Source organism: Esox lucius, chromosome 25, assembly GCF_011004845.1.
Source record: "Esox lucius isolate fEsoLuc1 chromosome 25, fEsoLuc1.pri, whole genome shotgun sequence".
NCBI lineage: Eukaryota > Metazoa > Chordata > Actinopteri > Esociformes > Esocidae > Esox > Esox lucius.
The window spans coordinates 1837262-1851148 of NC_047593.1; the positions used below are offsets into that span (position 1 = coordinate 1837262).

Consider the following 13887-nt stretch of genomic DNA (forward strand, 5'->3'; position numbering starts at 1 on the left):
CTTATTTCCCATCCCCCCACTGTAATCTACATGGGATACTTTTTGCTGCTGTGAATGTATTGTACAAAATACACAGGAGAGTTTGTAAAATTACAAATATAATTTACAATCATGGGGCACTGTGCAACATCTAGCAAAACAATACATTGTTGTCCCTCTTTAACCCCCAATGCCACACAGTATACTGTACATGGAATTCATATTGCCTCATTAGTTAGCAGCTAGTGGCTTTTTAAAAATTCTGACTAGTTACCCCATGTAAAATTATTCTGATTACGTGAACCTTATAACAGATAGTTTAGCTATTAATAATTTGCCTTTTAGGTATGGTATTATGTTTTACAGCCTCAGTAGCTAATTTATGCTCAGTAGCTAATCAATCCACAGTTTTTTTATGTACAATGACTTGCTACGGTGGGCAAATATTTAGTGGAATGCAACGTCGCCATTATTATTTCATTCATAAAAAACTACCTAGCAGGATCAGAAAATGGCTAACGTTAGCGATAAATGCTATTGCCGTTAGCTAGCTAGTAATGTTAGCTTATCGAAATATATTTAACTAACCTCAATTTAAGTTAACGTTAGTCCATCTAAAATCATTTAGGTGACGAACATTATAAAGTACGGTTTAGATCATAATAATTTGACCATTTAGAGATGGTGTTATGCTTTCAAGCCTCGGTAGCTAATCTATGCACATGTAGCTAAGTTAATTATCTGTTTTCCGTTGCACAATGACTTGCTAATGTAAGCAAATATTTAGTGGAATGCAACGTTGCCATGGTTATTTCATAAAAAATAATTGCTATAAGCACCTCAGTCTAAACTAGCGTTAGTTCACATTAAATAATTCCAGTGACATGAACATTATAACCAATGCTTTAGCTATTAAATATTTGCTTTTGGTAGAGAGTGTTATGTGTTCAAGCCTCAGTAGATAATCCATTCTCAGTAGTTTATTTCTGTTTTCATTTGTCTCTACAATTCCACTTCTAACTGAGGGCTAAACTTAACAATTGCACCTTTAAATTGTAGACATGGCATTTAAATTAATATGAAATCTGAGATATAATTCAACAATAACACATGGGTATGTAGGCTGTATGCCCATGCCCAACCAAAGTCAACATATTTTTACAGTAAGCATAGGCAGGATATTTTCCAGAAAAATGAAAATCTAGAAAGGTATTGGTATTATTGTTGCCACCTGTAATAGTCTTTTGATCATCAAAATTAAACAATTCTAAGAGAAATTGTTTGCTTAATCGTCAACGTTAATACACATACTGAAGGAAAAATACCTTTTGAAAATGATAATGGTTATCTCTTCTGACCCCATCATTATCTTACAACAAGCTGATAGTTTAGTTCATTAACATGCTATGCACTGGGGAAGACTGATAAATTCCATTCAGTTATATTTACCATACAATTAGGCAGAATTGTTTACATTCTGCAAAATTCAAACAACTTATCAGTTACATTGTTTGGTGCCTAAGTGGTTGTACTGTTCTGATAGTGTCCAATTTTTGGAAGTCTCCATATTTACCTGATGCAGAAATTTGTAATATAATACCATTTGAGGTAAATGTTATATTGCAATAGTTTTCAGGACATGAAAGTACATTCAGTTTGGCCAAACAGAAAGTTGCGTGTTCGTAATACATCCATGCATTTATAGTAATACGTTTTTTTGAAATATAATCAAGGAATCCAACACTTTGACATACATTTATCCAATGTATAGAGATAATATATTTAAAATACATATATTTTCCGTAAGGATAGCTTAATATTGAGAGAAGTCCAACAAATTGAATTGGCAAACTAAGATCACAGCTGCTTTGACTGGCTGTGCTAGCTAACGCAAACATGGCATTTGTCATTGCAAAATACTGTACTACACACATGTTAACCTACACAATATACTTGCTTTCTGCTGCTGTTTAAAAAACAACAACTTATATATGGATGCAGAACCGCAAAGAACACAAGGTTAATATTGCATCGCAAACAAGCTTTAGGGTACCAGATGCTTTTTAGAAGGAAGACAATGTTGGGAGCGAGGAGCAACAAGTACACGAGATATCACAAGCTCCCGTTGACAGAAAGGAATATTCGATAGCAGCGCATGCGCACTTTCGACAGCCACACTGAATTCACACTATTAAAAATACTATAGAGTAGCACTTAATTGTGAGTCATCAAGTCATCAAGCTGATATTGAACGCAATAGCACGGCTGATATGTTTATACTGAATGTTACTCATTCGTTGTATGTTAATATATTTGGGTTTTGGGTTGGTATTATGGTTGTCATCCTCACTGTTATTGTTACTCTGTTAATTTGGGGTGGAAGAAGAGTTTTGAAAGAGCTGTAATAAAGTGGCTGTTAATGCATCATTAATGGTACTTTATCAGTAATAGTACCGATTTCCAAAACGAATTGTCTGTATGAACTGTTCTTCAATGTTTTTGCTGGACCGTGTAAGCGAATGTCTCTTACTGAGTGAGCGTGTGAGTGAGTGACAACCCCTTGTTAAATAGTGTAGAAGTTAGAGACGCAGGCTTCCATGCAAGTGACTGGGGTTTTAGTCTTCCGACAGACATAAGAAATTACACATTAGGATAGATAAAAAACGTTTACGGATATATTGCGTATAAGTATGTATCTGTGCATGCCTTTTGGGGTAATAGCCTATAGATCACAACCCCTTGTGCAGTAAAAGAGGTGTTTCCAATATTCTCTCTTTTCACTTGACAAAATAGTAAGTTATCTCCACCCATATTGGTAGTTATTGTATCAATGTCATTCACGAATGAAAGAAAAACGAACACTGTGCCAAGAAATGTAATTGCTTTGACAGTGTAAAGTTCATCTTCAGGCTCGCTTACAATTGCTCAATTCTTATGATTATTCCAAGTAAGTAGATACTAGGCCCATTACAAGCAAATAAAAGCCACACAGTTCATAGATGCTATTTGTGGTGGAAGTAAACTTAATAAGAAACGTTTGTCAGTTTAACACAATGATTATGGTGTCTAGCTAAATATTCGAACTTGGCGTGATGTTAATGCGTGACAAAATGATCTGATGTTGAGATGCAATTTTCTGACGAGTTACATAGTATGTCCAAATTGGTGAGGAGGGTATGTCTGCAGACCGCAAGTCGGGGGCATAACTTAATATTGGGGTTCCTTAATATTAAGTTACACCCATTGACGGTTTCCTTTGATGTTTTTTTAATTTAATTTAGTGCATGTGTTTATGAAGGAAGAATTACAGAGTCAATGACGAAGATTTTGGTAAGTGTTACCATATGACAACCTCTAGCTATATATTTAGGGATACAGTGGGTATAGAAAATAATCACCCCCCTTTAAAATAATCACATTTTGTTGCCATGGTCCTCAGTCGGAAAAGGGTGGCTTGCCCACTTCAGGTTGGTGGAGAGTGCCTGCCTCAAGTGGAGGAGTTTAAGTATCTAGGGGTCTTGTTCACGAGTGAGGGAAGGATGGAACGGGAGATTGACAGACGGATCGGTGCAGCTTCTGCAGTAATGCAGTCGATGTATCGGTCTGTCGTGGTGAAGAAAGAGCTGAGCCGCAAGGCGAAGCTCTCGATTTACCAGTCAATCTACGTTCCTACTCTCACCTATGGTCATGAGCTTTGGGTCATGACCGAAAGGACAAGATCCCGGATACAGGCGGCCGAAATGAGTTTTCTCCGCAGGGTGGCTGGGCGATCCCTTAGAGATAGGGTGAGAAGCTCGGTCACCCGGGAGGAGCTCAGAGTAGAGCCGCTGCTCCTCCACATCGAGAGGGGTCAGCTGAGGTGGCTTGGGCATCTTTTTCGGATGCCTCCGGAACGCCTTCCTGGGAAGGTGTTCCGGTCCCGTCCCACCGGGAGGAGACCCCGGGGAAGACCTAGGACACGCTGGAGGGACTATGTCTCCCGGCTGGCCTGGGAACGCCTCGGTGTCCCCCCGGAAGAGCTAGAGGAAGTGTCTGGGGAGAGGGAAGTCTGGGCATCCCTGCTTAGACTGCTGCCCCCGCGACCCGGCCCCGGATAAGCGGAAGAAGATGGATGGATGGACATTTTGTTGCTTTGCAGCATGAAATGAAGAAAGACAGTTTTTGTTTCATTCAGCTGTATTTGCTCAGTGCAACTTATAACATCCAAGTGAAAGATATAACACCAACATGTCAGACATTTAAAAAAAAATTATAAAACAATCACTGAGTTGGAAAAAGGATCACCCCCTTGTGTCAGTATTTTGTTGAACCACCTTTTGCTTTAATTACAGCCTTAAGTCTGTTGGGATATGTCTCTACTAACTTTGCACATCTAGACGTTGCAATATTTGACCACTCTTCTTTGCAGAACAGCTCAAGTTCAGTTCAATTTGATGGTGACCGTTTGTGGACTGCTGTCTTCAAGTCATTCCACAGATTTTCAATGGGGTTTAAGTCCGGGCTCTGACAAGGCCATGCAAGGACATTCACCTTTTTCTCCTTCAACCTCTGTGTGGTCAGTTTTGCTGTGTGCTTTGGGTCATTGTCATGTTGGAAGGTAAATCTTCCTCCCATTGACAACTTTCTGGCAGAGAACAGCAGATTTTCCTCAAGAATTTGACAGTATTTTGCCCCATCCATTTTTCCTTCTATCCTGATAAGTGCTCCAGTCCCTGCTGCAGAGAGACAACCCCATAACATGATATTACCACCTCCATGCTTTACTGTAGGAATGGTGTTATTTGGATGGTGAGCTGTATTGGATTTTCGCCAGACATATCGTTTTGGCGTTGAGGCCAAATAATTCAATTTTAGTCTCATCTGACCATAACACCTTTTTCTATGTGGCCTTAGAATGTTCGAGGTGCGTTTTGGCAAAGCTCAGTCATGACTGCATGTGGCCTTTCTTGAGGAGTGGCTTTTTTCTTGCAACCCTCCCATACAAGCCACCTTTGTGGAAAATTTGTGATATTGTTGTCACATGCACACAATGACCACTCCTTGTCATGAATTCCTGCAACTGCTTCAGAGTTGCTGTAGGCCTCTTGCTTGCCTCTCTAACCAGTTTCCTCCTGGCTCTTTCATCCAGTTTGGAGCGACGTCCTGACCCAGGGAGGTTCTGTGTTGTACCAAATACCTTACACTTCTTAATAATAGACTTCACTGCGCTTCTAATCAAGGCACTGATAAAGCCTTTCATTTTTTTTTTTATCCTTCTCCTTACCTGCCTGTCCACAACTTTATCCCGGAGATCTTTTGACAATGCCTTGCCACCCATAGTTGATTGTTTTCTTCAGTTGCACTACCAATGACTGAAATGCTTCAGGAAAAGCTTGTTTCATGCTGAGCTAATCAAAATGACCACAGCTGATCACAGTTGAAAGTCAATTGGCTTTGTCTGCTATTGAAAAGGTGATTAACGACACCTGGTTGGGTTTACAAGTAATCTTTAGGAGGGGGGTGATTCTTTTTCCAACTCAGTGATTCTGTTTTTTTATTTTTTATTTATTTTCTTCTGAAAAGTTGGTATTATATCTTTCACTTGGATGTTATAAGTTGTAAATACAGCTGAATAAAACAAAAATAGTTTTTCTCCGTTTTCATTTCAGGCTGCAAAGCAACAAAATGTTATTATTTTAAAGGGGGGTGATGCTTTTCTATACCCACTGTAGTTAACATATTCACTAAGATTGCTTATCTACTAAATTCTTTGAATCTGAGATTCGTATACCTTGAAAACAGAATACACGATTAAAGATAAGTTTAAAGATAGCTAGATACGTGTTACGGTAGGCTACTTGTTAGGCAGCTCTAGTCAATTCAGGTATGTTATAACTAACTAAAGATGCATGATGCACCTGTCACTATATGCAAGTAGGCAAGATCCATTTATTTTTTAGCCTCATATACACTATGTAGTCATTATTTAGAAATGCAAACCAAATAATAATTTGCCATGGCCATCTTCTATGCAGTGGTGTAAAACGGCGAACCCAGTTGAGTACTTTTACTTTGTACACCTCTACTTCTATGTGACTGTTGTGATTTTTCATTTCAGTTGCCAAGATGCATTGTTTACCTGGGGGATGCTGTTGCCTGTGTAAATGCCAACACAAGCCTCTTCTGAGTCCTCACCCCTGAATGATGAATAAATACAGGGTGCGGTGCAGATGCTCAGAGAGGCCTCAACTCTAGAGGAAGAACAAGAAGCTCTCTCCTCATTCATGTTTTTGTTTAATCATTTTGAAGACACTGAAACATTCATGGATAAAATAGATAAGAGGACTTACTTATAATTTTGACATTCTCTGTTAATTATTTTTGTTGATGAGGATACATATTAGCAGTCTTTAAACCATCAGCTAATGCTGGTTTCCACACAACAACAATTACAAGATCCAGAAAACACAATATAGTTTGACTAGTCAAGAAACATCAGTTGTTTAGCAACAGTAAACTGGACAGTGTTTTGGAAGTGTTCACCTGGCCATACAACACGACAGGATGAAACCAAAGCCTACAGAATCTGGGCAAAGCTGAATAAACATTTTAATTGTTTAACTGACATATCATTGAATTTTGTATTTTTAGGTTATGCCATTAACTTCATGCTTTTGGACTACATTAATTGACTTTCAGTAATGTCTTTTGGACCTGTTCGACTTGTAATTTATGTTACTGAATCAACTTTTAGGTTAAAAAAGGGTTAAAAGACTTCAGATAATCAATTCCAATACATGTAACACTTATATTCCTCCCAACAATGTATTAAGTCAATAACCACATCATTACTCTAGAATTAAAAAAAATCCAGGCACCCACCAAAAAATGTATATGTCTGTAAACAGATGTTGACCTGACCTCTACATGATGCAAATTGAAACTTGCCACCTTTCTGCAACAGGCTATAGAATATTCAACACTTCCGGATACCAATTTAAACTTTTTAGAACAATGCTATTAAATTAAACAGTGCAAGTGAAAGGAAGGAGAAACCATTACAATAATTTATATGAAAATTGGTCAGCTCTAACACAGCAGAACCCACAGGTCTTGGCAAAGGACGGCAAAGGACCAGAACAGTTTAGCTGACACTGAAGCTGTTGCTCACAGGTCCACCGCACAATGTACCTTACACAGCCTGTTCACATTTGTTTAATATGTTGAATCTATGGAAAATGCATAAATGGTAATCCTGTATAAACCTGTGAAAAAGGGAGGCCTGTTTCACATAACACGTAGAGCTCAGATCAACTATGTTGTAACTGCAATTAGCAGCATTCTCGACCATCAACCTCCTAATGATGGCCCTCTACTGTATCATATATAACCAAGCAATGGGTACTTAAAGAAAAACTGACCATGGCAGGCATAGTGAGTATGACCGTGCATGTGTATGTATGCATGTGTCTGTATTATAACTGCACTCTGCAGCTTTCTAAACCACCAGTGTCTCATTCTTGACTGTAACCAAAACATTTAAAACTATTTTTTAAGGCACTTCAGTCTTCAAATTAATATATTTCAGTTGTATGTTATCAAACAATTTTAATCCTGAAACATGGTTTTGGAAAATACTATTTAATTTTACATAATTGGTGCAAGCATAATCAGACTAGAGCAACATGTAGTAAAAGCAAATACACTTTTGTTTTCTATATCAATGCTTGAACCGCTTGAACCTAGTGTTATATCATGACAAAAGATATTGAATGAAATCACATGGACTCTGAGATAAAGTTGTAACATTAGTTAACTCTTCTTCCTCAATTAGCACACTCAACGTAATGACATCATACCCATACATGACACCTAGCGTTGTACCGTTTGTCAAACCAGGATGTCCCTAAACTGACCAATGGTGAACATCAGTGGGCGTAACCTAAATATTCAGGAACCCTCATGTTAAGTAACGGCCCTGGCTTGCAGTTTCCAGATATACCTTATTGAAATTGGTCCCAATACTGGCATATTAGCTTACTATAACCAAAACAGTACTTAGTTCACCATCATCCGTGAAGTATGTACTTGTAGTACAGAGAATATACTATGCGATTTGAGATTCAGCCAATGCATTTTATTTCCTCGTAGCGCACATAGTGAACTGGTTAGCTATTCAACTGTTATTGTATGGACGACGATCTACAGTAATCTTTGTACAAAAGTACACTTCAGTTCCGTTAATAAACATTCTTTTGCCCACATTATTTCAGCAATAATGTAATGGCTGGCATAAAAGTGGCATTTGGAGACTATATGGTGGTGGACTGACTACCAGCAAGCACTGTGGTCTTTTGGGATTTTCCCCGACCTTCTGTGTTTTGACCCCGGTTCGATTCTCCTTTCAGACATTCAAATTTTTGTCTCAGAAATATTTATCCACTCAATACTTTTTAGCCATCACACAACAATATATATCCTCTGTGTAATAACATAAATCTCATATGTTTAAATTAGTAATTGTATTTCGTGACCCTTTTATATTTTGTATTGTTTTCTAAAGAAATTAACCAGCCATCAAGTGATTAGTCATTGTTTTCATTACAGGTACTGTATAGGTATTAGCTAGGCATGTACAGTAGTCTTTGTACAAGAGTACACTTTAGTTCCCTTAATAAATGTTCTGTTGTCCACGTTATTTCAGCAAAAATGTAATGGCTGAGGTAAAAGTTGCATTCCAACTGTTTAAATAGCGTTATTGTTAAAGACACAGTCTGCCACATAGAAAACTGCAGATCAAAACCAGCCCGGGACAACAACATTCATCCTTTCTAATTACGGGATGGCTGAACTACGCTAGGCTTGACTGGTTGCCTGTTCACTGTTGACGTTGAGACTGATGGTTGGCAGGTATTATTTAATGCCAGTTGAGGATCTGTTTCTCAAACAACTAATGTTTTGTCTTCTGCTAAGTTGTGCACCGGGGCCTCCCATTGCTCTTTCTATTCTGGTTAGAGCCAGTTTTTGCTGTTCTGTGAAGGGAGTAGTACACAGCATTGTACGAGATCTTCAGCTTCTTGGCAATTGCTCACATGCAATAGCCTTCATTTCTCAGAACAAGAATGGACTGATGAGTTTCAGAAGAAAGTTATTTGTTTCTGACCATTTGTGTCAGTAATTGAACCAACAATTGCGGATGCCTCATATATTCAACTTGTCTAAAGAAGACCAACAAGCCTGTTTAATTGTTTCTTTAATCAGCACAACTGCTTTCAGCTATACTAACATAATTGCAAAAGTGTTCTAATGATCACAAAGCCTTTAAAAATGTCTTAACTTGGATTTGCAAACAAAATGTGCCACAGGAACAGGAGTAATGGTTGCTGATAATGGGCCTCTGTTTGACTCTGTAGATAATCCATAAAAAATCTGACGTTTCCAGCGACAATTGTCATTTACAACATTAACAATGTCTACACAGTATTTCTGATCAATTTTATGTTATTTTAATGGACAGTATGCGCTTTTCTTTAAAAAAATATTTTTGAATGGTAGTGTACAGTATATGAACCTGGAGGGAACTGTTACAATAGTTACAAATGAAGCTTTAATCACCTGAAATACTCAATTTAAATTGAGTTATTCCCTCAAAACCTTTAATTCTCCCGTAAAAGATTTTGACATTTGAAAAATAACAGAATGAATGTGTTTATGTGTTACTGTAGCTACATACCTGGTGCAATGCTATCGGTATTTGGTGGGTTTCCTGTGTTAGGAAGAGTTTTCAATCCCTCTTTGTTTTCGTCTTTCTCTGTGTTCTCAGTTAGAATGTCTTGCTGGAAAAAAGAGAGGGTTTTATCATAAGTTAAGACTTCCCCTTCTACTCAGTTTAATGTTTCTTTCATTGATTTAAGGAAACTTTACAATAAAACAATGTTGCTCACTTCAAGACAAGTAAAACTGTCATAGGTCTCTCTTGCCAAATACAGTCGGAAAACAAGTATTTGATACACTGCCGATGTTGCAGGTTTTCCTACTTACAAAGCAAAAGTCCAGAAAATCACATTGTATGATTTTTAAATAATTAATTTGCATTTTATTGCATGACATAAGTATTTGATCACCTACCAACCAGTAAGAATTCCGGCTCTCACAGACCTGTTAGATTTTCTTTAAGAAGCCCTCCTGTTCTCCGCTCATTACCTGTATTAACTGCACCTGTTTGAACTCGTTACCTGTATAAAGACACCTGTCCACACACTCAATCAAACAGACTCCAACCTCTCCACAATGGCCAAGACTAGAGAGCTGGGATAACATCAGGGATAAAATTGTAGACCTGCACAAGGCTGGAATGGGCTACAGGACAATTGGCAAGCATCTTGATGAGAAGGCAAGAACTGTTGGCGCAATTATTAGAAAATGGAAGATGCTCAGTCTGAGGCTCCATGCAAGATCTCACCTCGTGGGGCATCAATTATCATGAGGTAGGTGAGGGATCAGCCCAGAACTACACGGCAGGACCTGGTCAATGACCTGGAGAGAGCTGGGACCACAGTCTCAAAGAAAACCATTAGTAACACACCACCCCGTCATGGATTAAAATCCTGCAGCGCACGCAAGGTCCCCCTGCTCAAGCCAGCGCATGTCCAGGCCTGTCTGAAGTTTGCCAATGACCATCTGGATGATCCAGAGGAGGAATGGGAGAAGGTAATGTGATCTGATGAGACAGAAATAGAGCTTTTTGGTCTAAACTCCACTCGCCGTGTTTGGAGGAAGAAGAACGATGAGGACAACCCCAAGAACACCATCCCAACCGTGAAGCATGGAGGTGGAAACATCTTTCTTTGGGGATGCTTTTCTGCAAAGGGGACAGGACGACTGCTCCATATTGAGGGGAGGATGGATGGGGCCAGATCGCAAGATCTTGGCCAACAAACTCCTTCCCTCAGTAAGAGCATTGAAGATGGGTTGTGGCAGGATCTTCCAGCATGACAACGACCCAAAACACACAGCCAGTGCAACTAAGGAGTGGCTCCGTAAGAAGCATCTCAAGGTCCTGGAGTGGCCTAGCCAGTGTCCAGACCTGAACCCAATAGAAAATCTTTGGAGGGGGCTTAAAGTCCGTATTGCCCAGCGACAGCCCCGAAACCTGAAGGATCTGGAGAAGGTCTGTATGGAGGAGTGGGCCAAAATACCTGCTGCAGTATGTGCAAACCTGGTCAAGAACTACGGGAAACCTTTGATCTCTGTAATTGCAAACAAAGGTTTCTGTACCAAATATAAAGTTCTGCTTTTCTGATGTATCAAATACTTTTGTCATGCAATAAAATGCAAATTCTACATACTTTGTAAGTGGGAAAACCTGCAAAATAGGCAGTGTATCAAATACTTGTTCTCCCCATTGTAGATTGAAAATCTTAGCAGTTATTAAATATTTATGTATAAAATAATGTGGACATACAATTGAATCCTCGCTGACATAGATCCAATATCATGAGGATTCAAACCTTGGACTATCAACTTCACGGTCAAATGACGGTTTTGGAATAATATGTAGATCTTTTGATGAGGGACTTATTGTTTGGTAATCCCTGGTATATGTCAGGCCTGTAAGTTACATCATGCTGGCTTACAAAGTGGTGTGGAATTCTTAATGGAATCCAGACGGAGTTAGGATAGCTATCAAATGTAACAGATTAGTCCAACAACTAAAACAAATATTTAGTAAGAAAACAAATAATAAAAATACAATTAAATCAAATGTAAATGCATAAACATTAAGTCTTAAACAATTCTAAAAAATCACATTGCAAAAGAGCATTCTGGGAAATATGATATGGGGTTCTGTATAGAACTAATCATCAAATAATTTTCCTTTTTCTACATTTGTAAGGATTTAAGATGGTCTGTATGGAACCATGAAAAAGCATAAAAAATATACTATAAACCATTTTGCAACATAACCACAAAAAGAACCATGGTCATCCAAAAAGTGTTATTTAAATCCAAATGGTTCCCAAATGTTTTTAGTTTTTTTTACTTTTAACGCAGCACAATCGAGAGCATTCTGAGTAAGTGTGGCGCACACAATGTGGTTTAGCTGTTGCTCCGTAGCTGACTGGAAGGCCCTGCAACGGGTTGTGAAAACCACCCAGCACATCCCTGGTGCCCAGCTTCCAGCCATCGTAGTCCTCCAGCGCAAGCAGTGTCTGCGCAGGGTGAGCGGAATCATCTGGGACCCTTCACATTCATGCCCCAAATTTTTTTATTGCCATCGTACTTGAATTTTTACAGTTGTTACATACACATATCTACCTCGGGGACCTCATTGCTGCAATCTATGCATCCCGGTTGCACATTACTACTTTACTCCTTCAATTTGCATCGATTGCACATCTAGAATGCCATTTAGAATTGCCATTTGGACCCGCACAACTATTATCCCACTTGTAATATACACTATTCTTAATACTTGAAAATGCTCCGCCCTCCTCCATTTGCCTGAATTGCACATTTAGTATTGTCATTTTTACTGCATTTGCCTTCATTCCACTTGTAATATACATATACTTAATATTTGTACATTTCCTGCCCTCTTCTATTTGTAATTCTGGTAAGATGCTAACTGCATTTCATGTACTTGTTCAATGAAAATAAAGTTGAATCTAGTAATATAATCTAATAACCATATTACTTCTTAAAGAACCCTACTGAAAACCTTTTTCAGACTGACATTTATTTTTTAAATGTTAGTCAGATACATGTGATTGTTAATTTAAATAGTATACTATACCTCAAATAGAATATAGTATTCAAAGAATACAGTATAGTATATAATTTTAACATAGAATACTATAATTCAAATAATATAAGGCCTGAATAACATTATAATAGATAACTATATCCATTGTGGAAGCACACTAAATTACACCAACAACTGTTGACATGAAAACATTCTTTCACATTTGTTTGTCCAGCTTTTTTGAGGATCATTTTAACTTCCTGGTCTGAGGAGGGACAAACCACAAACTGTGTTGGGCACCCAAGGCTCACTGATGCACGAGGCAATGAAGGCTATCCTGTTTGGTTCAAACTGACAGAAGGTGACAGAAAATGTACAATGGGCACGCGATAGTCGGAACTGGACCTTGGAGCAGTGGAAGAATGTTGTCTAGTCCGATGAGTCCCATTTTCTTTTACATCAAGTGGACAGCCGTGCATTTGTACGGTGTTTACCTGGGGAAGTGATGGCACCAAATATGCACTGTGGATATACAACAAGCCGGTGGAGGGAGTGTGATGCTCGGACCAATGTTCTGCTGGGAAACCCTGGGTTCGGACGTGGACATGGATGTCAATTTGACACGTGCCACCTACCTAAACATTGTTGCAGACCAGGTACACCACTTCATAAAAATGATATTCCCTGATGGCAATGGCCTCTTTCAGCATGATAATGAACCCTGCAACACTGCACACATTGTTCAGGATTGGTTTGAGGAACATGACGAAAAGTTCAAGGTGTTTCCCTGGCCACACAGCGGTTGTGTAAATCATATTATCAGACAGTTATCCTGGCTTGCAAAGTTGTGTAAATACTATTGGATTCTAGTTAGAGTTAGGTCATCAAACATGCATTTGTATTCACCAAAATCTGCATTAAGAATGACTTCTGCGTTTAGGAACATGGTGACTACAGTATCTACCTATGCAGTTTAATCTGGAACAAACCCTGTAGAGGTGGATATATTAATGGATTCGTCTTACTTAGCAGGTAAAACATTAGCAGGTACAGTATATACGTCATGTTGGATTGAATTAACAAATGAACTAATTACAGTACATTCAAACAATACTAGAAATCTACATTTGCCTGTGACTCCACTTAATGTGAGATACCATTTGAAATAACAGCATTTTGAATAA

At 38.5% G+C, this 13887-nt stretch overlaps 1 protein-coding gene across 1 annotated transcript in view; it reads right to left on the minus strand.

Moving 5' to 3' along the window:
* The window catches only part of myoz2b (myozenin 2b), a 51064-nt gene that overhangs the window by 27620 nt on the left and 9557 nt on the right, over nucleotides 1–13887 (minus strand). The window contains 1 exon segment of the mRNA NM_001303754.1: nucleotides 9692–9794. Within this exon segment, the coding sequence (NP_001290683.1) occupies nucleotides 9692–9794 (103 nt within the window).